We start from the raw sequence: 24,628 nt of genomic DNA on the forward strand, positions 1-24,628 counted from the left end.
ATGCAAGTGTATACAGGGCCAGATAAGCTGCTGAAATCCATGTATCTAGGCCAATTTAATATTTCTATGTAAACGATGTTTTGCACCAAAAATGATGACATTGGTCAATGACATTCAAAATGCAAGTTACTTATTCTTTATAGGCTTGCAATTTCTAAACTAAATTAGCTCGGTAAATCTAAGTATTATATAATCTATTTTTCGAATGATGTGAATAGTCTTTAATCTCTAGGTGTACATTTGGCTGCTATGACAGAAGATCATGCACGATTATTTGTCTACAATCAACATCTTGGAGCTAAAAACAGAGGTATTCCCATTTTGGGCATTTCGACTTAACAGAACAGTCGAAAGGTAGAGAAAGGAGATTGCCGACGTCACGCAAGCACTTTCTTGAAATCTTTCTCCAAGAGTGCATAGATGTGTTGCGGATGTCATTGGAAACTACCATCTCTCCAATTATATGCCAATCCTTCAAAATGTCGACCAATTACTAGTCTTCCTACCATTTACAAGTTTTTGGCTTCATTTCTTGCGCAAACATCCAAATCATGTTGATGTTCATAAATGTATAGCTAAAGAGTAACAGAGAGGTACTAAAGGCTCTCTCAATACAGTGGCTGTAAAGTAGACTGTCCGCTAAAAAGGGAATATTTCAATAGCTTATATCGATTATAAATCAGTCTTTAACTCAATATCACATTTGCGATTACTACAAGTACTACGCTTGTACAAAATCAATCCGAATGCCGTTCTTCTCCTGACAACGGTGATGAACAATTTGAAGCACGAAGCTACCGGTATTCTTGCGAACATCAGAAGAGATACCAATCTAAGATGGAAACCAACCAACCATCGAGTTCAGTATTGACATGCAGTTGGGTTTGGAAAAATGTTTGGAGAAAACACACCGGCAGTGTAGGACACAACCACAATGAGATCCAAATTGGGGGTATAGATTCGGACGACGCAGTCAAAATTATTTTAAAGCGTATTTTGACTTTAAACTATTTTACAGTTTGTAAAATCACCATGTATTTCCAGCCAAAAAAATTGAAAACTCCCACTTGAAAATTAAATTAGAAAAAGTGATTACAATTTTTAGAAACACACGTACGTACAAAATTTGACGAAACTTTATTATTTCATTATAAATCTTGGTCCGTGCCTGGAATATCGAATTCGGTATTTGGGTCAGCCGGTATTTGACTGATTGTTTGAAGGCAAAATGATCTGGTCCTTTTCTTTCTTTGATTCATATTTGAGTACCTGAGTTACATTTTAATGTATTCTGTATATTGCACCAAGCGCATATTGGAGCGATGGGTTGAATATTTTGATGAACTGCTCAACAACCAAAATATTCGCGAGTTGAAGGGCTCGCCAAATGAAGACGATGGACAAATACTGCCACCACCAAGTACAGAAGAAACAGTGCGGGCGATTGATCGGCTTAAAAATCATAAGTCGCCAGGAGCCCATGGAATTATAGCCGAATTGGTTAAATGTGAAGACGATCAATTACACCATTCATCAACTAATGATCAAGGTGTGGGATAGTGAATCAATGTCTGACGACTGGCAATGACGCATTACCTGCCCCATACATAAAAAGTGCAGCAATTATTGAGGTATCACGTTGCTGAGCACCATTTATAAGATATTCTCTGCTATCTTGCTTTACCTGGATGGGGCTGCCCAGAACATCATTATCCCATACGAAAGAGGCGTCACTTCAGGCAAATCAGCAACAGATCAAATTTTCTCTCTGCGGCAAGCGATAGAAAAACTTCAGTTGCACCATATTTTCATTGAATTCAAGGCTACCTATGATAGCAATACCAGGGTAGAACTGTACACGTCAATGAGAGAATTCGGTATCCTGGCGAAATTGATAAGACTGATAGTTATCGTTCCGATGCTTGTAGTTCTTCTAAATAAAAATAAAACTCGGTAGCTTTCTCCTACTACAATATATTTTAATAGTTAGTAAATACGCATTTCGAGAGCTACTTACTCTCTTCCTCAGTACTTAAGCTCCCAACTTATAGTCTACTAGTCTACGCTGACGATATTGACATTATAGGAAGAACAACGTGAGATGTACAGTCTACCTTCATCCAGATCAAGCAGATGGCGCGAGATCTTGGGCTGCACATTAATGCAGGCAAGATGAATTACATGGTGACAACGTCAGTATGGAAGAATAAAGAACGAATAACATAGAATCGAACTGGTCAAACGAAAACAATAAAGCTCGGACATGTGATTGAGAAATACGGTCGTGGTGACCGCAACTATAATGGTGGGAAGTTTGTGGATTTCTGCAACTTCCACCGCCTTCCTGCTCGAGCAAAGAATCTGCTATAAGGTTAGTTGCGTTTTAATTGACTGATATCGTACGGGCAATTAGACTTAGAAGATTTAGAAGTTGTCCTGTAGACGTGCGTAACATCAGGCTCGAAAGAAAGCATCATCTCCCTTAACTTCGTTTCGCGGGTTGTGTCCACCACTTCTTGCAGGCTTGGAGTGGTACGACCCTCCAAGTTCCACATGCCCCGCTTGTATGACCCAGCTGTCGCTCGACAGATACTTTTAGTAACTCACTTGCGAATTCAATGAGTATTTGGCTTCCATGGAAAACGCTCTTTTGTTGGTTGTTATGTAGGTGGTCGGTTAGGTCCAGAAGGGGCGTCACAAGATCTGGCTGCAAAGTCGTGGAAGCAGATGGCCTAACTGAAGAAATCGAAGGATCTATTTACCTCTGCGAGCGATTCTGAGCGAAATCCCGAGCAATTCAATGTAATGTGCACTGTGACAACAGGGAATTAGTTATTGCGTTGGTCAGGGAAGCGAAAGATGCTGCAAATTGCTATGATTTCAAAACAGTATACCACATCTCAAAAAAGCTTGCATATGCTTCGATGGTCCTATGAAGGACGTTAGCGGTCGATTTCCCATCCCCGATGATAAGCAAGAAGTAGTGGAAAGAACACTTCACCTCGGTTTTCAACTACTTCACATCCAGTGAAGGTCCTTCTCTCGTGGATGAAATGACTAGTCACCGTAAAAGGCGGCAACGGACTGTTCCTCCAAGCAGAAGAAAAGTAATCTGAATCTTGACGGTCTTTCACAGATTTATCGCTACGCCTGCAATTTATGCAGGTCTGCTATTTCCAATCGTATGAAAATCCCGAGAATGGCATATCTTTCCCAGATAGTGAAAAAAGGGGATGATCATTATGATTCCAAAAAGGGCACCCGTTTAAAGTGAGCCAATTGGAGAGGTACCTGCGTTCTCCCTGCCGTTGCAAAACTAATAATAATAATCAAAGAATATCTCGAAAGCTTAATCGATCTGTTGCAATTTGATGAGTCACTGTTGATAAATACCAAGGGGTGTGTGAAATAGGACTTTATAATAACTGTCCTAAAAAAACCTAGTAAAAAACACTATATTTCGAATAAATTTTGCAAATATGTGTGCAGGTAAAGAGAAACAAGTCGGGTATGAAAAGGTTTTGTATATTTTTCATATTAAAATATTTGAGTGGAAATTTGCTCCATTAGTAACTAGCACGTAATGTATATGTATATATTATGTCAGAATATTCACTTTAGCGCGCTGGTGCCATTTAAAGTTTCAGAATTTACACTAAAGCGACAACTTTGACCTACTATAAGTTTGCTAGTAATAGTGCGATTTCTACCAAACTTGGCAGAATCATGCTTTATATTATAACCTATTTGATAATGAGGATAAACTTAAGCGGCGGTTTTGCAATCAATTATTGAAAATTATAGTAATATACCATTATTAACTTTATTTATTTATTTGAACAAATACCGGTATGAAGCCTAGGCACCCTATTTTTCAGATTTTTCGGTTGAGTGAGTTCTGACAATGAATCGATGGAATAAATGACCACTTTCCAGCCGCCGCTCTCCCCTTCTTGGGTGTGACAGACAAACAAACAGGCAGACAGACAGACATTGTTTTACACAAAACCTTCAAAACGATAGTGCGTGTAATAATTCGGTCAGGGTCTGTACAACCTGTTTATTTTGTCGTAACCTGCCGTAATGAATATAAACGGGCGATGTCCAAATTGACTTCCAACTTGAACTATGTACATATATATAAGAGCATAGCCCAAATATAGGCCACACAAAGGTGGGGAGTGCTGGGCCTATTAACTGATCAGTTTTTCAAGAGCCCTATTGTCAGAAACTTCCCAGCCCAAAAATCTAAAAAAAATATGAAGCTGGGTCTAATGGGGTGTCCAGACCCCAAAATATCCTCCATACCGACATCTACTCAAAGTTAATAATTGTATATTACCATGTTTCGGGGAAACTGACTAGAAATCCCCAGTTTATCCCAAAGTCTCAGAAGTAGTAGTAATATAGACTATGGTATGAAGCATAATATCCCGAAGATTAGCCAAAATCGTACCACTGCTAACAAAGTTGCAGTAGCTCAAAATTGTCTCTTTCGTGTAAATTCTCTGTAACCGGAAACGTCAATGTCACACTAGAGGGAGTGTTGCACTACATTACATATTACATATATGCTACTTACATAAGAAATTCACAAAACCTTTTATATATGACGCGTTGCACTACCGGGTTTTGGCTTGTTTTATTCATAGTGGTTTAACCGTTCATATAATATAAAATACGATCTTGAGCAGAATATAATAGCACCTCGTGAAGTCTCTCCACTTATGGTACCGGATATGTTGGATAATTTTCATTCAAATCAATATAAATCTAATGAAAATCTCAAAATATTGACTTACTTTTGGCAAAAGTGGACGATTGTCTAATGGTTCAGATTGTCCTGTATCATTTGCATTGGGGTCATCTCCAAGTTTTTTACGGCTCAAATCGACGGCTGCAACGCGTTTACGTAAATTTGCCATGACCATGGCTTCCTCCCTGGAATAAATGAATAAAAAAGTGACTTCAATATTGTATTTACATGCTGGGACTATACATGTCAAGTTGGAATGCATCCAGATAAGTTTCTGTCCGCAAATCGATACAAATGCTAGCAAAATTTAAATGGTCACATTTGGTAAGGATAAATAAAATTCAGGACTTTTCGATTATGCAAGGTTCCCAAGGTCAAAAGTATATTCGCTGAAAAAGTAAAGGCAAACTTTGAGAACCGGAAAATTAAGCAAATAACGTCAAAGAACCATCTTCTCAACTAATCCAGAAAGCAGTCATCATCCCAAGACATTTCCATTTCAATTCAATCCATTTCGAATAAAAAAATCCACTCAAAGATTCATCTCGCTGAAAGTATCACTTTCTGTTCTTGAGGAATATGAAGTGAACTTCAACGCTGAAGCGCTTTCATCACCTCGCGGGCACAAGGTTTATGTTTCGTGCCTTTGAAGCCTTACGTCAACGTATTTGAGTAAATTGGAGCATTTCAAATGGTTCTTCCATTTCCTGATGGAAGTGAAGCACTGACCTTAAGCGAGAACTCTTAGACATGCAGTGTTGCCTCAGATATCTTTCTCTGTACGTGCATGCACTTGGCTAATGACTTCTGAAGTCATGTTTCAGGTGGAAACCTTTAAATGCTTCGAGTGTAGTTTATAATGCTTCCATGTCTACACAGATTGTTTGTATGACTTCAATTAATTTGTTAATTTAACTTTTTGAGTGTTCATACTTGAGCAACTTTGGTACTCTTGGAGCGCTTGAGGACATTCGATAAATGGCAGCGCCCGTCGTGCTTAACGAATTGTTTGCTGAGTCCTTGTTGATTACTTGATTGAATTCTGTTTACATTCCTCGGAGTGATGTCTGTTTCCTTCGAATACATGTTCATGCTGAGCACATGTCTCTCACGAAATTATTCATTCAAGCCAGCTTGATTGATTTCTCTCATCCAACGATGCCATCATCGAAAACTCGTTACTGATAAATAAAGCTAACATGGACATGTCTGAATTATCTCTGGAAAATCAGTTGAATTTCGATTCATTCTGATTCCTCACATTTCGCCTGGTGAAAGATATACAGCCATTATCACGCCAAGTGAAAAAATAGCAAACTAGGAGGAAGATAAACAGAAATTAATGGCACTTTATACGGGGCGATGAAATCCCATGGCAAGGATTCATCTCACGTCTTAAACATTGTCATGATAGAGTTATCTGTTCATGTTTATTTTCCGAGAGACAGCGATATCTGATGGAAATATGGGGAAATTTCGTTACTTGTTTTGCGATGTAATGGTACGAGAGTGTCTTCAAGTTTTGCAATTTGAGCGGAAAATGGAATTCTTAAAGTAAATAAAATGAGCTAAAATGTTAAAGGAAAAGCTAAACGAGTTGTGAATATTAAATTGCGCAAGGACGACGAAGGGTTCTGGTAGAATTTAGGGAAGAAAGCGTGCATTACGGAAGCGTTAGGAGCAATATTGTGTCAATATGAATCATCCCTTTGGGGATGTGGATGACTGACGTTCCTATTTTTATTTTATGTTCTAAAAGATGATTAGATGACGTGACTCAAAAATCCTAGGATGGATGAGAATGGTTTTATTCAGTATCGTTTTACTACTACTACTAATAGAGGTTTTATTTGAAGCTTCTTTTGGTGAACTATTATATGACTGAATCCTTCTATGGAATTCATGGCACGTTGGAGCTAACCAGGTTTGACTTTTCTCAACAAATGCTTTGCCACGTTTTTTAATATAAGTTGTCATTTCATTTAATTATTTGCTAGGTACTTGACATATTAGACTGAGCAATTTTTTCTACCCAAGCTGATTGGAGGATTCACGTCGGAGTGTGAATATTATATATATAAGTGCAGTTCAACTCGTTAGCGCTGATCGAGCTTATGGTTGGAAATTTCTGCATCGTGCAAGATGAGGCCAGACTTGAATGGCTATGAACAACTGAAGGCCGTGAAAGCTATTTACTTAGCATAGGAGGATCTGAAGCATGACTACAAATGCCTAAAAAAGCTCTAGGGATACCAAACCCGGTCGAAACCTCGACGGAAACCAGAAGTTAAGGAGGTAGAAGTCAATGCTTAGACAAAAGTGAAGGAGGAAAACGGCATCATCGAGGGTAAGAAAAGTTTCTTGCCAATAGTGAAAGATGACTCGGTACTGTACGGTCTTGGATTTGCAAAGAAGTGACAATTTCCACTTATTATAACTTGCTGACAGTGCGATTTCCACCAAACATGTCAGGACCATACTTTATATTATAGCCTACATGAACGTAAGGGGGGTTTTGCAGTCAATTACTAAAAACTCTGGTAATATACTATTATTATCTTTATTTGAACAGATAGCGGTATGGAGGGCATTTAGGAGCATAGGCACCATACAGTGGCAGCCTCTTGATTTGATTTTTGAGTTGGGTATTTTCTGAGAATGGATCTTTCGTATGTATTTTTGTATGTATGGGGACCCCCATTAAATTGAACGTAGAAGGATGGGACTCACTGTACGCAAATTCGGTGTCAATCGCTATAACCGTCTCCGAGAAAAATGGGTGTGACAAACAGACAGGCATACTGACAGATAGATAGAAGCTTGCAGTGAAATCAGCCCGGACATGTTCGCTGAGTTGTTCGAAGCGTGCAGCGTCCGAGGGAATATTTCCAGCGGCATGGAAGCGACAGAAGTTGGTACTTCTACCTAAGCCAGGAAAACCTCCAGGTGAACCATCCTCATACCGTCCCATATGTCTTCTGGACACGGTGGGGAGAATTCTAGAGAGGGTAATCAATAACAGATTATTCCCGGTTGTTGAGAGCCAAGGCGCCTTTCACATCGGCAATATGGGTTCTGTAAAGCCAGATCAACCATTGATGCCATCAAATTGGTTACTGGCTTGGCCGAAGATATAGAAGGGTAGTATCAGCAAATATTACGTGGTAGTAACCCTGGATGTGAAAAGTGCATTCAATTCGGCTAATTGAAATCTAATACGGAAATCTTTAGCGAAGGTTGGTATTCCCGTCTATCTCGCTGCTATCGTCGATAGTTACTTAACTGAAAGGAGGCTCTGGTATGACACCATTGACGGACCTTAGGAGAACGCTGTTTCCGCGGTCGTTCTACAGGGCTCCATATTGCGCCCACTACTGTGCAACATCATGTACAACGATGTACTTAATCTTCCCCACAGTGGCGGGTTACGCTGACGACATAGCGCAGGTTGTTGTCGCAAAGCATCTCGAAGATGCTGAGTTATATTCAAGCGACGCAATCAGTGCTGTCAAACGCTGCTTAGGGAGGTCTGGTCTGACGCTTGCGGAGGAAAAAACGGAAGCGGTCCTCATCACGAAGCGCCGGAAGAGAAATTACGCCTGTGTTAGAATCGGGAATCATATCATCACCTCCAAGCCGACCATCAAATATTTGAGGGTGGTGATAGACAGGAAGCTCAGTTATAAGCAACACGTACAGTGTGTTTGTGATAAATCATCGACTGCTAGTATGGCCTTGGAGAGGATGATGCCGAACGTGGGAGGGCCACGGCATACCTCTAGGTTACTTATACCCAGGGTGGTGACCTTAATCATGCTCTATGCGACCCCAGTTTGGAGCGAGTCGTTGCGGATATCAGTTAATACTAGCAAACTGAATGCAGTCTACAGGAGGACAGCTCTGAGGGTATGCTCTGCCTTCAGGACTGTCTCAGATGATGCAGCATTCGTCATCTCTGGAATGATGCCGATTGACATCTTGGCAGATGAGATAGTGAATATATACCATGCGAAATCAATCTATATCTTATTGGAGACGAAGAACGCTGTGAAGGAGAAATCCATAAATAGGTGGCAAGAGCGGTGGGAACGCTCGGGAAAGGGTCGGTGGACTCACAGGCTCACTCCTGCCATCAAGGAGTGGTTGGAGAGACGACACGGTGAGATTAACTATAATCTCACCCAGTTTCTTACGGGACATGGAGGACATCTCCAATACCTTCACAAGTTTAATTTGGAGATCTCACCCGACTGTCCAAGTTGTGATGGAGTCCCAGAGGACCCAGAGTATGTATTCTTCCACTGTCCGAGATTTATGGAAGAAAGGAGGAATTTAGAGGAGACTCTAGGAGAGGTGCTGGTACCAGAAAATCTGGTGGCAAAAATGCTAGCACATCAAGAGAATTGGGATGCGGTCAACTCCATGATCGCATCTATTCAAGATAAACTGCGAAAGGCAGAAGAAAGGAGAAAAGCGCGGTCACGTGCGCCGCGTAGAGAAGAAATGGGATTAAGCTAGAGTGAGCTAACTCCGCCCCGTGATGTAATACCTTATAGTGGTTCCGCGGGGCAGGGAGGGAGTCGGGGGTGGTTTTAGTGGGTAAAAATCCCACACGCTGATGTGTCCAGACCAGTGTCTTTTGAAGATTTCCACCTCCTCAAAAAAAAAAGATAGATTGACAGACAGGCACACAGGAGTGACAACCATTGGCTTCGACATTGGAGTGACTATCGTAGCACAAGATATTGATGAGATCGAGGTACTCACAAACGAGGCAATTTTTGAAATCAGATCTTGGCTAGACGAAGCTGGCCTGACGCTCGCAGAGTATAGTTTTGTAGTAATGATTACCAAACGAAGGCAGCAAACGTCGATAAAGATCAGGATTGGTGAATCTATCGTACAGTCACAGCCAACAACAAACTAAAATTTAAGTCCCATTTTGAAAATTTAGCAACTAACGCTTCCAGGGTGGCTACATTGTTGGTAAGAATGTTAGCAAAGGTTGTCCTAGGGAAAGCCGTCGGCTCCTTATCTCAAAAGTTGTCATATTGCTTTATGCAGCTCTAGTCTAGGCATCGTCTTTGAAGTTGGAAGCAAATAGAAGAAAAATCGCAGCCTCATACCGATTGGAAAAAAGATGGGATGAATCACCTAAGGAACGACGGCACGGTGAAATTAGTTACGACCTAAAAAAATTCCTAAGTGGACACGAAGGGTACCGTACATCGCTTTATTGCTTAAGGCGTGATGACTTCCCGTATTGCCCGACATACGTGATGAGTCCGGAGGAAGCGGAGCACGTTGTTTTTAACTATCCGCGGTTCGTCATACAAAGAGCGGAGGCGGAAATTGACGCCGGGCACGGTTGATATCCGAGAATATCGTGGACCACATGCTCGCCTCTGAAACACCTTGAGGGCGGTGGAAAAATTAATGAAGGCGCTCCGCAATCTGTTGAGGATGGATAAGCTCCTCCACGGCACCTATCGACGGCGCATGTTTAAACTCTGGATAATGTTTAGTCGCTCAAATGGAAGATACATCATGAAGTGAATTGAATGAACGCCCTGCGAAACACCACTTACGAAAGAATATGCCACCGATATATCGCAAGATTTCAAGGAATATGACCAAAAATGATTTTCTTTGATGAGATGTGGGTTTAATTTAGATCACCCCATCACGGCGAAACACTCGGGCACTAACTATAATTTCAACAGTTTGTAGGAGAAATTTAACTCCGATTGCAGTCATGACAAACGAAGAAGTTCTACGCGCGAATGTTTGGACCCAATCAGCCTGCAATGCAAGGAAATTGTGCATATTTTCACGAGGGTCCAAATTGGTTTCGTCACGGGAACGAGTATTGATTATAATGGACAACGCCCAGATCCACAAAGGCAATAAGACGTTGCCACTTAGAGGTCTAAATTTAACGTTTTTACTCCCCCCCACATATTTGAAAGTAAGGATTCAGGTTTAAATGAATTACCTAATACGCTGCGAAGTTCAATTTTGTTGTCACAAATAAATTCTTCGGTAAACTAAAAGTGATGTTAAATGTGATTGTACCCTTACGAACCGAACGAGTTATTTTAGTAACATTCAGAGATTTTCATATAGTTGATATTATGATGCTTGTTCCATCTGCACTGGCTGGACGTTTGATATAATATAAAGTATGTTGTAGCGGCGATGAAGTCATTTTTCATTTATTGTTTTTTTTTCATTTTTAGATTGCGTAAAGATTTGAAGCGTTAAATTGATTTGGAAAGTCGTTAATTTGTTTCGAAATGTCAATTTGATTTGGAAAACCGTGAATTCAATTTGGAAAAATATTAATTTCACTTGAAAAATTGTTCATTTCATCTGAAATGCCATGCATTTGAGGTGGAAATACTATATCCTTGGTATATTTTTTCCTCAGCTGAATGGTTCCCGGGGCATTCAAATAAATGCCCAGTAAATCGAATGCTCGACTTCTACATTTAATTTATTTTTGGTATTATAGAAATGGTTTTTCAAATGTGATTTTCATCCTTTGAATTCTGATAATAGACAACGGATTTAGAAAATCGAAGATCCCATGTAAATTTGATTTGGAAAGATGGTAATATCAAAAGCGAATTTAGTGTGGAAAGTCGTTAATTTGTTTTGGAAAATTGATAATTTCATTTGGGATATCGTTAATTTGAAGTGGAAATGCTATATAGCATGAACAATTATTTTGGATAGTCGTCAATTTTATTTGGAAAAATATTAGTGTCATTTGGAAAGTCGTGAATTTGATTTAGGAAAATATGGACTTCATTTGGAAAATAGTGAATTTGATTTGGAAGGTCGTGTATTTGACGTAGAAAGCCGTCAATTTGATGTGGAAACTTGGAACTACTCTCGGCATCTGGTCACTACAGCGAGGGATATGAAATCTCGGATGCTTTAATAAAAGAGGGTTCAACTTTTCCCCTGCTGGGATTGGAAACAGCAATTCGATTGAAGCAATGTCTAATACTGCTATCAGAAACTCGTAACAAGCTTTCCATAAGGTCAAGTGGCAGGGCCTGAATGCAGGAAGATATGCAAAAGTATGACTAGCCACTACATAGAGGAATCTAGGATATTACGTTAGTGGTATCAAGTACAATGGACCAGCACGGTCTGAGTATTCAGAGGTAGTGTCTCTCAGTGATTCATTCATTTTTTTTTCATACGGACCCAGATAATGTTTTCTAATTAGATATTAAGGTAATCTAGAAGTTTCATCTTTGCTGTGTTGATCTTCTGTATATATATCATGCATAGTATACTATCATGTACATCTCAATCCGAAGCTATTAAGATGCGTTGGTAAGCTTTAACTATTGCAGAAGATGCGAAACTATGTACACACATATGCAGGTAGCCAGGCATGAGAATTTTTCAAGAAGCTGCATGGTCAATGAGTTGATCAATTATTATCTGCCATAACGATGGATGTATAAAAAAAGTTGGGATAGAGAGTTGCAAATGCAAAAATCTGGTAGAAAGCAGTTATCTGAAGAAGCTTTTCAAGGAAGTATTCGACACATCCCGCATATACAATATTAAGTGATGATTGAGATTTTTACGTAATTTCACTTTAAGACGAATAGTGCGTAGAACTACTGTAGAGAAGTATCGCGGGAGCTATACATAATTATGTTGGTTATTTATGATACTATTTAACCTGCCTGCGTTGTGGAAGGGTTGATTGACTCATTTCCTCTACGAATAGAGTGCTAGTGTACAAGTTATCGATAAGCGCTTGTAGCCCTAACTCGTCAATTGCGTGCTAAATGAATGGCAGCAGACTTCCTATGGGAAAGCGACTATGAAAGATGGTTACGAAAGAGTTAATTTAATGAACAATAAAATACTGCTGCTTAATAGAATGCAGATATTATGAATTTTCTCATTTGAATGTATTTATTGTCGACTTCACAGACATTGACCAGTCTGTATTTACTATGTTTCATCATACACTACTCGCTGTTTTCCTTTCAATTAAATCAAGTTAGCTTGCTATTATACGAATATATACTAATTTTGTTTAATGCATTTCGTTGTTCCCTTTCCAGTGTCCGCATTCTATCTTTATTCTAGAGTAAATATTCTGAAACGATTTCATCATTAACAGAGCAACAAGTCGCCAAAGTAAACTCAATTTCCAATAACATTCGATTTTTAGTGGGTGTATAAACAAATAGCGCTGAACTGTCTTTCGAGTCGAAATAGATTGTCCGAAATAGTTTACCCGAGAGAGCAACAAGTGAGTGTATCATCCACACATCGAAGCCATTGTTTAGCTCCATCGTAAATAGCTTGCGTTATAAAATGCGATATACGAGTATCTACGAGTACATACCATAGTAGATCCCATGCTATAGCTGTTCCAAACTAAATAAACATGTTCGGTCTCAATTGCTAATCGTGAGGGGACATTTACGTGTCAGATTCAATTATAATAGTTGAAGAAGAATCCTATTTGCTTCTTAGACGACTGTTCTATTTGAAATAAGATAAAAAGTTTTAGAAAGGAGAACATTCTCACATTTACCAAATATTGATTTTGCTCGAAACTAGAATACTACACTCAACCATCTACGATTGGTAAATTCAATCTGAAATAGCCTTGAACAAAAGACAAGATGTGGCACACCACTTTCAGTTCTATATCGAATTTTATTGAGAACAAACTACATATAGTATCTGTTGGTGAAACTTTCTTGAAATCGATTCTTGCAAAAGTGGGAAGGATCTAGATAGCGGCATTTTATGTTTTAGTAATATACACATATATGTATGTATTTAGAAAAAACTGTATCAAATCAAATAGCCCTAAAGCTCCTATTTTATACTACACTCTTTACTTACCATATTTATTACGTTATTTTAAATATGAACAACAATCATCTAATCATCATCAACTTAATCTTTAGATCGCCGAACTTAGCGTCCTCCAGTTTCTTACACTAATTTAACAATGATGCACTATAGTTAGTGTTTTTGTTTTGTTTAGGATTGATTGGCCCTGAATTCACCATCTACTTGATGATGTACTAACGGCATGAAGTAATATCTTCCGTTTTTTGTCGGTGTTTGGTGAGGGCTATCACTGGAGCCATCGAAGTTTTCGTGAAGATATATTTTTATCCCCAGAGATCCATAGTGGTCTGGCCTTAAGATTGGGAATAGCTAACTTTGGTTGATAAACTGATCCTGAGCACATTCTCTGCTTTGCTTGCTGGTTTAGGTCTGGACTTATGACGGATTTCACTTGAATATAATTACGTGTTTGCGATTATATTTAAATGGAGCGACTATCATCTGTCGTTACTTTCGGTCACGCTGCTCTCAGGGCAGAGGTGAGGCAGGGTCTGATGAGTTGCCTCTGCCCTGGACGAAACCGTCAGCCAACTTTTTCGTTCTTTTTGGCTTGCTAGTTCAGGAGAGTGGGCTTAGTCTTTGAAATTTCGTTCCTTCACCTTTCATTATACATACGTCGAAACTTACACTTTGATGGGTTTTACATAATATTAATATTAATTTTTCTTGTGAAGACGATGTATATATGTATATAGATATGGTTCATATATACATATATATATAGTTCAAAAAGCGCACTTACCCTCTTCCCGTCCAACATCCAAAAGCCCGCATCACAGCGATGATGCGTTTCAACGCAAAGTCTGTGCGACCATGCGACAAGGTATTACTATACCCCGATTGTCGCAAACACTTCAAGCAATGGCGCGGTGGTTCTTTACTATAGAGACATAGATCTTAAATTGAAGACAGTATGAATCAAGACTGAAACTCACTAGGTCAGATTGTTATCGGACAGGACTCTTCGGACTATAGCACAGGTTGCAAGGATTGCCGTTTTTTGCATCTCCATGTATAGTCCAGCCCTAAGATCTAGCGTTTTTAGCGCTTTTTGTAAATTTTGCGGGACTAATCCTCGCTGAAATTACCACTGGGAGTAGTTCCGGATTTTTTCTAGTTCAACAGTGTTCTGGTCCAACGGTACAGCTATATCGATTATGAAACACGCTCGTTCTTCTTTGAGAAGCAGAACTAGTTCGGATCTGTTGTGATTAACACTGTGGTCGGTGGCAATAGTGTGATCCCACAGTAGTTTGAACCGATCATTTTCCAAGATTCTCTGCGGAGTATACTTGTAGTAAGGATGGTAAGTTGCCACTAAGTTATACTTCAGATGTTATGTGCTGGGTGGTCTTCTCTTCACAGTTCCATAATCTACAACTGGAGTTGGTGATTGAGGAGTCGTGAAGAGTGTACTGTTTATATTTTTTTGTTGGGAGCGAAGCATCCTGAGTTGAAGTTAGGAATGCTTCGGTCTCATAGAAAAGTATACCATTAGTCAACAACAAATTTTTGATATGATCTCCGTGAAGGGGTTTCTCTTTCCATATGTCGATCTTCTGTTGGACTGAAGTAACAGAAAAAGAAAGTGTTGGGACCCTGCCTGAGGTGGGGCGATGAGGTAGGCAGGAAGTCAGACTGCTTTTATGCACATCGAATTGATGAACCTCGGCTCAAATGCGGGCTGTTTCGAGTTACTTATTAGGTCAGACCTAGACCGGACAACAGTTGTTACATCACTGATGATGCTGATGACAAAAACGCCGCGCACAATAAGTTATTTAAATAATATGCCAGTTAAAAGCCCATGTGAAAGAGGAGTATACGAGGCAATTTACCTAGTATAGCCACTGCTATACTAGCACTTCTCTAAAATAAAAATAAATTAAAATAGAAACAATGAGAAGCATATCCGCTACTTTAAAACCCATCTGTTCTCTCTTTTTGAAAGATCCCTAGGCAGACCACAAAAGCATGGTATACTTATCACAGTCGATGCGGCAAGTACGCCCCAGAACGCAAAGAACCTAGTCCAAATTACCTAAATTCATCAAAAATTCAGCTAAATTCACGCTGTCTTCGAGAAGACACTCGGTGTCCTGGCTTTCTTTTAACCTTTGGTAGGGTTTCTTCTTTCTACTTGCACCAGTAGTTTGGTTTCCGAAACAATGTTGCAAGGTGAGACATTCTTTCCACTGTCGCCCCCCCCCCCCCCCCCCCCCCCGCTTCCAGCAACAGAAATTTAAAAAACAATTGGTCATATCGACAATTTTGCAAAGTGTTAGCCTAAGCAAGATAATGGGAAGGCGATGTAGACTGTAATGGAAAGGATGCAGGTCTGAGGGAAATACATGTGCAAGAGAAGAGAGCCGCAGGAACAGATACTAATAGAGGCAACCGATTCAATAGGATAATCTTCCTCTATAGTAAAGCGTACAATCATACTGACTGCAACAAATTGTCGAAAATCCTTTTTGAGCATAGCATAGCATAGCATAGGAAACGGAAGTTGAGCAAGGCAATGTAAGTGATGCATATACCTACCGTAATTGGGGTACTGTTTTGTGCTGAGGCCTAAGATTCTGACATGGTATATGATCATAGATTGAGTGAAGCAATACGGAGGGTGTTTCCGTCTAAAATTTCATGCTGGGGATCTTGTCGATAATCTAATGAGAAAAAAACAATTGATCACAACGGAGTTATCGATTTGAGTACGTGGTTTGGGTTCGCTTTAAAGCTTAATAGTCGAGAGAGAAGGCATTTGGCATTTTCTAGATTAAAAGTGGTTCAATTTCTCAGAAGACTTATTATCCTATAATGTTGTACTACTTTATATAACATATGTCAGAATCTTTCCACTTCAGAATTTTGATTACCACATATACACTGTTGTCTGCATTCACATCTTTGGGTATTATTGCGAGAAGTCGCATACCTCACTATAATACTTGATTTCTGCAACCATCGAGACAACTGCGACAAAGATCCTCACTCAGACCACAATCACTATCACATGAAGTATCTGACGCGGGCCAGCTTCAATAGCTGTTGGAAAAACCTCATCTATGCGATTGTTTGGACTTTATGACACGACCATTTCCACAATATTAAAACTTCTACGACTTCTTTTCGAGACCAAAATATATTAATAATAACAACTTGTTGCGTCTTCATTTCCATAATTCATGATACATCACAATTCATTTTCCCTCCTGTGAATCACACAAACTCTGCTGTGAACTGTTTTGCGTGTAATTTTGTGTCGGGACAGTTTTCCCTCCTGGGTCCGAGGCCATAAATAAAACTAGGGCATTGGCTTGTTCTTCTGGCTCCTGCAGAATGTTTTCGAAATATTCTGTCGACTTGTCTGTCATAAAAGTACGCGCATCAAGATGAACTCAAAATAAACAGCAGGACAAGCAGCCTCATCAATCTCATTAATATTCTCTTGTGCACACTTAAAATAATCACTAATGGCTGGAAAATTCTTTGTGCTTCGCATTATTCTAGTTTGTTAAGATTCTGGAAAGTCTCATTAAAGATTGGCAAATTAAGGAAAGTAGAACGGAAGTGGTTGTTTTTAATTTGGCTCTCGTCTATCCGACTTAAAAGTGGATAACTAAAAATAACAAAATCCATTCAAATTTGTGCACGTAGATATTGCATTAATGTGGGATTCGATTTTTTTCTTTAAAGAAAATTACGAAAATTGGCGTTTTTCCAAAATAGTTCAGAGTTTGCAGCTTTGATAGCTTTATTGACAAAACGATTTTATTGTCAAAGTTGAAAAAATTATGATATCAAACTAAAAAGCATCTTAAATACATATGTATGTCAACTTTTTTCACGCAGGCAGGGGTCTGTATTTGCGGATTTTTTTTCTATTATTTCGATAGCAAGGTGTATACAATATGGACTATAACAAAACAGGACACCCAAAGGGGAAGCTTGCCACAAGCTTAGATCAAACACAAAAGATAACAAGTCGGGGAATTGGAAGCTCAACGCTTCAGGTATGAAAGGTTTTGTTTATTATTTGAGTACAGAACTAGCTCATTTGTATGTAGCATGTCAGACTACTCGCTTTAGGGTGGTATTGATATTTAGTACTTTGGGTTCCAGTAAATTTATACGGAAAAGATCACTTTGAGCTTCTGTAACTTTGTCAGTAAAGCATGATTTTGATCAAATTTGGGGATAACATGCTTCATACTATAATCTATATTAATAATAATAATAAAATCGCTACTCTATTGGAAGAATAAAATAAGCGCACTGGTTTGTGCATTCGGAATATTGCCGTGGACGAAGACCGATCTGGAAAACGTCCAGCGGCGGATACGGACAACTATGTCCGAATTCCGAATGCATCATTCAAAGTCTGCGTGGAAGAACCTGCTTCGTAACATCGGAGGTAGGGGCGTGGTTGACATAGCGGCACACCATCATCGCCAAGTTGACTCGCTGCGCGCTTATTTTTACAGCAAAGAACAGGCGAGTTCCCTGCATGCGGCTGTCTGCAAGGCAGACTGTGGGCTGACTCCACATAACGTGAAGAATCGATTTTTCCATCCTCTGAGTGGGGTGAAGTCGGACCCAGAGCGGATCGATGAATGGAAGTCGAAGGCAATGCTCGGTAAACACGTGAATTGTCTTTAGCAGTCATTTGTCGAACAGATGGCTGTGTGCTAGGGAGATCTTTGCTGAGACGGGGGGGTTCATATGTACTATTCAGGACAACGTGGTAGCCACCCGAGCTTATAAAAAGCTCATTATGAAAGAACGGGTGGAGAACGACCAGTTCAGAATGTGTGGTTCGGTGTTAGAGACGTTGGACCATCTCATTTCTGGCTGTACTGTTATGGCACCGGTGCAATACGTCATCAGGCATAATGATGTATGTAAGGTTGTCCATCAAAACCTTACATACAAGCGTGGGCTGACCACGGGAACATGTTCAGTTTTCCGATATGAGCAGCAAGCAGTACTTGATAGTTTTGTTTACAGCACGTATTGGAACCGGCAAGTTCTGACTGATCGCCATACTCCAAGACAGTTCGCTCCGCTTATATAATTGATGTTTCTATCCCCCATAACAGCAACATTGAACGGAAATACGTGGAGAAGAAGGTGAACTGAGACTTTCGCACAGTCATGGTTTCCATGCAGAAGTGCACCATTCTGCATACGTGCTCGATGTTGCCGGGAGATCTCGACGGATTCTCCCATTAACCTACCACCAGCGCCTTTAGTTTTTAAGTAGGTGAGATTTGATCCGCGACCGTATGACAGCTTTGTGATCTAACCACTCAGCTATCCGGACACATATATATATTTATATTACTGCATTATAACTCTAGGATAAACTTAACTCAACCATTGATGCATCAAATTGGTTACTGGCTTGGCCGAAGATGCAGTTTACGGAAAGGGTAATACCAGTAAATACTGCGTGGTAGTAACCCTGGATGTCAAAAATGCATTCAATTTTATGCGACCGAAGTTTGGAATCTAATACGAAAATCCCTAGCGAAGTTTGGTATTTCCGCCTATCTCGCTGCTATCGTCGATAGTTATTTAGCTAGTACGTTGTCTCCGAGCTTGTCCCGCACAGCTCCGTATTGGGCCCATCACTGTGGAACATCATGTTCAATGATGTGGCGCTGGTTGTTGCCGCAAAGCATCTTGAACCGGCTGAGTTATATTCAGGGGGGGGGGGGGGGGGGCAATCAGTGCTGTTAAAAGTTGTCTAGAGAGCTCTGGTCTGACATTTCCGGAGGAAAAAACACAAGCGGTCCTCATCACTAAACGCCAGAGGATAAATTACGCCTGTATTAGAATCGGAAATCATATCATTACTTCCAAGCCCACCATCAAATACTTGGAAGTGGTGAAAGATAGGAAACACAGTTAAAGACGACACGTTTGCGACAAATCGGCAGACGAGGCAGACTCTGCCTAAGATGGAGCGATGGCAGCGAAGGCAGACCTACACCGGATACCGTTGATGATGATGATAAGTTTGCGACAAATCATCTATTGGAAGTATGGCCCTGGCAAGAATGACGTCGAACATGTGAGGGCCATGGTATACCTCTAGGCTGCTTATAACCACGATGGTGACCTCAACCATGCTCTATCCGAACTCAGTTTGGAGGGAGGCGTTGCGGATGTCAGGTCTGAGGGTATGCTGTACCTTCAGGGCTGTCTCAAATGATGCAGCATTCGTCATCTTTGAAATGATGCCCATTGACTTCTTGGCAGATGAGATGGCGAATATATATAATGCGAAACCAATCTCTTCCTTATCACAGACGAAGAACACTGATAGGAAGAGATCCATAAATAGATGGTAAGAGCGATGAGAATGCTTGGAAAAGGGTCAGTGGAGTCACCAGCTCATTCCTGCCATCAAGGAATGGTTGGAGAGACGACACGTTGAGATTAATGATAACCTCACCCAGTTTCTCGCGGGGCACGGAGGATATCGCCAACACCTGCAGAGGTTAAAATTGAGACCTCACCCACATTGCAATGGAGTCCTCGAGGGCCCAGAGCATGTATTCTTCCACTGTCCGAGATTTGTGGAAGGAAGGACGAGTCTAGAGGAGAGTCTAGGAGAGGGGCTCGTACCAGAAAATCTGGTGCCAGAAATGGTAGCACGCCAAAAGAATTGGGATGCGGTTAACTTCATGATCGCATCTATCCAAAACAAACTGCGAAAGGCAGAAGAGAGAAGAAAAGTGCGCTCACGTACGTCGCATATAGAAGAAAGGTGACTGAGCTAGAGTGAGCTGATTCCGCCCCGTGATGAATACCTTATGGTGGTTCCGCCGGGCAGGGAGCGAGTCGGGGGTCTTTTTAGTGGGTAAAAATCCCACACTCTTAAAGATTTTCACCTCCTAAAAAAAAAAGACAGACAGACGGACAGACATTGAAGTGATCTTAATGAAGTTTTGCAAACAAAACTTTAAAAATCACATTTACCCTTCAAAAGTATAATATGTATGTAAGAAAAAAGTCTACCCTCGTTTCGAGTATTTTACATCAAATATCAGAACCTAAGTCCACGCCTGAGATAAACACTACACTCCCGGTTAGTATTTCTAGATAACAACAAATTTTTGCACGTTGCATAGGTAGGAGATTTTTAATGCTATTTGGAATAAGTGCATTCTCCTTAATACTACTTTCTAGTTTGAATAAGACATCCGACTACTTAATACTAGCTCAAAATTCTGGACTCAAGTGTGGTAAGATGGTAGAGTCTCCATTTTTCTTCATTCCTGTCTGCGTCGTATCATCGGAGTGCGTTGACCTGACACTATCTCAAACGAACAACTTGGTCGGTACATAGGCTTGGCACTCGTATGCGATGTGATAGGAAAGCGGAAGTGCCAGTGAATAGGTAGCACATTAAGGAGGGAAAACCGTTGCATTGCGGGCTATGCCCTGTAGTGGAATCCACTCTGAAAAGGTAGCAGACGAGTGAGTCACCTCAAAGGCACTTGGCGCAGAACAGTAGAGGAGGAATGCGAACGTCTCGGTAAGTCGCAGGGCGGAGCTGAAGCGCATTTTAGGTAACCGCGAGCGATGGCGCGTAGGTGTGGTTGACGCGCTATATACCACCAAGGGGTGAAAGGCAACCATATTTATATAAGATTTCTAATGTCAGCATCACACTAAAGTGAATAGTTTGACGTATTGAATAAAGTGGACTTAGAAGCTGGAAACCAAGCTACCATTACTTACATTGCGTCCCCATTTCTTTGCTGGCAGGCCATCAAATCTGTTCTTTCTTTGATGAAGTCAACTAAATTATGAAGAATTGTATATAATTTATAAATAAATAAATCAAATAAATCCCATTTGAATTCCGATCATCATTGAAAAAGGATGAACACCATCTCCATTAAGGTTGCAGGGAAGTATAGAAAACTAGTGGCACGAGGAAACATAGGAATGCTTTGATTCACTCTGAGACTGAAATACTCGCTTTCATGATTGGAACTTGAATGCATGGATTCAGGGTCAGATACAGCTCAAGGGAGGCACAAAGACGCCTCAAGCAGTGTCAAAGGAACATACGTTATGAATTTCAAATCAAGCGTAATACATTGCACTGGGAATGTACATACATATGACAGAAGCTGAATCCACATATGACAGAAGCTGAATCCACATATGTACATATGTGGGAGGATGCAATTTCCTCCGTCGAATATCATCCTTTAACTCAAAGTAAAAGTTATCTTCCCCTTTTACATCCAAAGCTGAGCATGCAGACGAGTATTTACCACATCAATACCATTTGCAATGGCACACACCAATCACTGACATGTGGAGAGATTTAATAGACATGTGAAAGGCTTTCGCTAGCTTGTGAACCGTTGCAAATAACATCGACAAAGTGGTATTTCCGTTGAAGATAATTTTCTTCACTTTCGACACTTTACACGCTCTTATGCTGACTGACTATGAAGTAATCATTTGACAGCATGGTGTTTTCGGTCACTGGTCTTATTACAGAAAAAAAAGATGATGGGGGTACGTAATTAAAGAACACGGACGGCGAACATGTTATTTATAACACATTAACACGTTGGCATAATGTCACCATAATTTTCTGAAAAAGTTTTTCTTGGATAATATAACAAGTTAATTTATGTGGACACAGTATGAAAGTGGGCGAAAATTACTTGTAAATTATCTGTAAATTAATTGTGGCCTTAATGTTGTACTATCCTTCACTTCACACTTCAAGAAGCTTCAGACCAGAAGTAGTGATAGTAAGGATCACAGGGCGACATCGTGATGTGGTACACGGCCAGCGGAAATCCTGTGATACGTCTCCTGTTTTTCAGCATCGACAGTTCCATCTCCACGCGGTGATCATTGGGTGTTTTGCCATCAGAACAGCAGACGGAAGAGGGTGAGGCGAGCTTTCCATGCCTTAAAACGAAAAAAATTATTCAGAGCGGCCCTCCTGGTAGGAGGCTAAGCGAAGCGTTGACAACGCCTTCTCGGAAAATATCAGTGTTCAGGATCCCAGGATACAACCGCAGGTTGGCCGGACCAAACGGCAACGATTTCGGCTAGGTAAAATACTCTTTTAGGTCTGGGAATTTGCGATCCCGAAAAGTTGAAAGATGACACGGTCAAAATGGCTTACATGTCCACAATCAAGGCGCATTTCGACGCACTACCTCATGCTGGTCCTGAGGAAAGTAGTGATGAAAAAGTAGGGATGATATCAAGAATGCAGCTAAAAATACCCTTGGGCATGTAGAACGGAGAAATCGTAACGAATGTTTAAATGATCCCTGCTTGGAAGCGATCAACAAAAAAAAAACGAAGCTTACCTATTACTAATCGAAAGACTAACCCGCGGACCCCAGAAGAAGACAAGTATCACGAAATAAGGCGATACGCTAAGAAGATCTGCTGACGAGAATTCAATAAAACGAAATTTTAACGCATAACGAGAAAAGCTTGAAGAAGAACGACGTACCAGTAGCATTAACACAGTGAAACAGATGAGGATAGGTTTCAAACCGCGAACCACCTATCACCGGTAGAAATCAGAATGGTAATATCATCAGCACCGCGACTCAAATAAAACTCTTGAAAGAAAGGCGATCAGAGGTCACCAATCGAACCTAAAAACTAATCAGCAGAATGGGGACAACCGAACGAATACCTGATGACTGGAGGAAAAATGAAATTTGTCCAGCGTTCAATAAGGGCGATCGTCTGCGTTGTGAAAACTACAAGCGGATCTCATTGCTGTGCACTTGCTACAAGGGTTGACGAATATAATCGTATGACGGCTGAGAGAGTATACAGAAAACTTAATCGAGTAATACCAAGGTGGCTTCAGATATTCGCAGTTAAGCAGGTGCTTGAGAAGTGTTGCGAATCTGACATTGATGTGCACCAACTGTTCATTGACTTCTGTCAGGCATACGACAGTGTAAATCGTAACGCTCTGTGCAGAATAATGATCAACCTAAAAATCCCACCGAAGCTAGTCCGGTTAGTGACAGCCGCAATGATTAACAACGAGGGCCAGGTAAAAATTCTATAGTGTCAGCTTTCCTGTTGTGTGAGGACTTAAGCAAGGGGATGATTTCGCAATACCACTGTGTGTAGGTACAGAATCCAAAACAAAATACATTACCCACAGTTGAAACGCAGCTGCTAGTATGCAGAACATTGTAATGGGCGAGTATAATTTCGAACATGTGTACCAATTTACCAAGTGTGAATTCTATATTTTCATATAGTACATTAAAAGAATTGGGAGTGTCTTAAATTTTGTCCCTTCTAATAATGACCCGACGAAACCACCTCTCTTTTCAGTTGAGCACCAAGATATAGATATAGATAATGTAGGCAGAAGGGGCTGCCCATCGGTGCGCCTTTCAGCTGTCAATAATATTCGATTTTAAAGGTGAAGAAGTTTTATTCTATGGAGATTCTGATAAGCTGCAAAATCGTCAAGAATACCTGTCAGATTCCGTATATTATTGGTGGTAGGCAACCTGGAAACGTCCAGAACCTCGAAGGAAAGAAAACTATTTCTGAGAAGAAATTTAGTTTAATTTACTTGGGCGAGTCGCAGCTCCGAGCACCCAGGCCATTGTTAGCCCTATTGTATTATCCCCGTAAAACGCCTATTCAATGGCTTTCCGCCTATGGCGTTCGCAGGCTTTAACGAATTTGAGAACATTCTCCAGAGGCAGAGATTGTGCAGATCCTTCATTGAAGAAAACCTTGCCAAGGTGTCTTCGTCTGAGATCTGAGGAGGCCGGGCAGCTGCATAAGAAGGGCAGGGCCGTTGCGGAGAGTTAGTCTGTCAGCCCCCTCATTACCAGCGATATTAGAGTGCCCGGCACCCACATCAGGAATGTTTCGTTCAGTCGGCAAAGTTTCAGCAGCACCTGATGACAATTCCACACC

General features: G+C 40.5%; 1 protein-coding gene across 1 annotated transcript in view; it reads right to left on the bottom strand.

Annotated features, from left to right (window-relative positions):
- The window catches only part of LOC119653792 (protein PRY1-like), a 131,604-nt gene that overhangs the window by 60,349 nt on the left and 46,627 nt on the right, over positions 1 to 24,628 (bottom strand). Inside the window, exon 2 of the mRNA XM_038058798.1 lies at positions 4,803 to 4,941. Within this exon, the coding sequence (XP_037914726.1) occupies positions 4,803 to 4,941 (139 nt within the window). The remainder of the gene's footprint in view (positions 1 to 4,802; positions 4,942 to 24,628) is intronic.

This window comes from Hermetia illucens, chromosome 4 (assembly GCF_905115235.1).
Source record: "Hermetia illucens chromosome 4, iHerIll2.2.curated.20191125, whole genome shotgun sequence".
Taxonomy (NCBI): domain Eukaryota; kingdom Metazoa; phylum Arthropoda; class Insecta; order Diptera; family Stratiomyidae; genus Hermetia; species Hermetia illucens.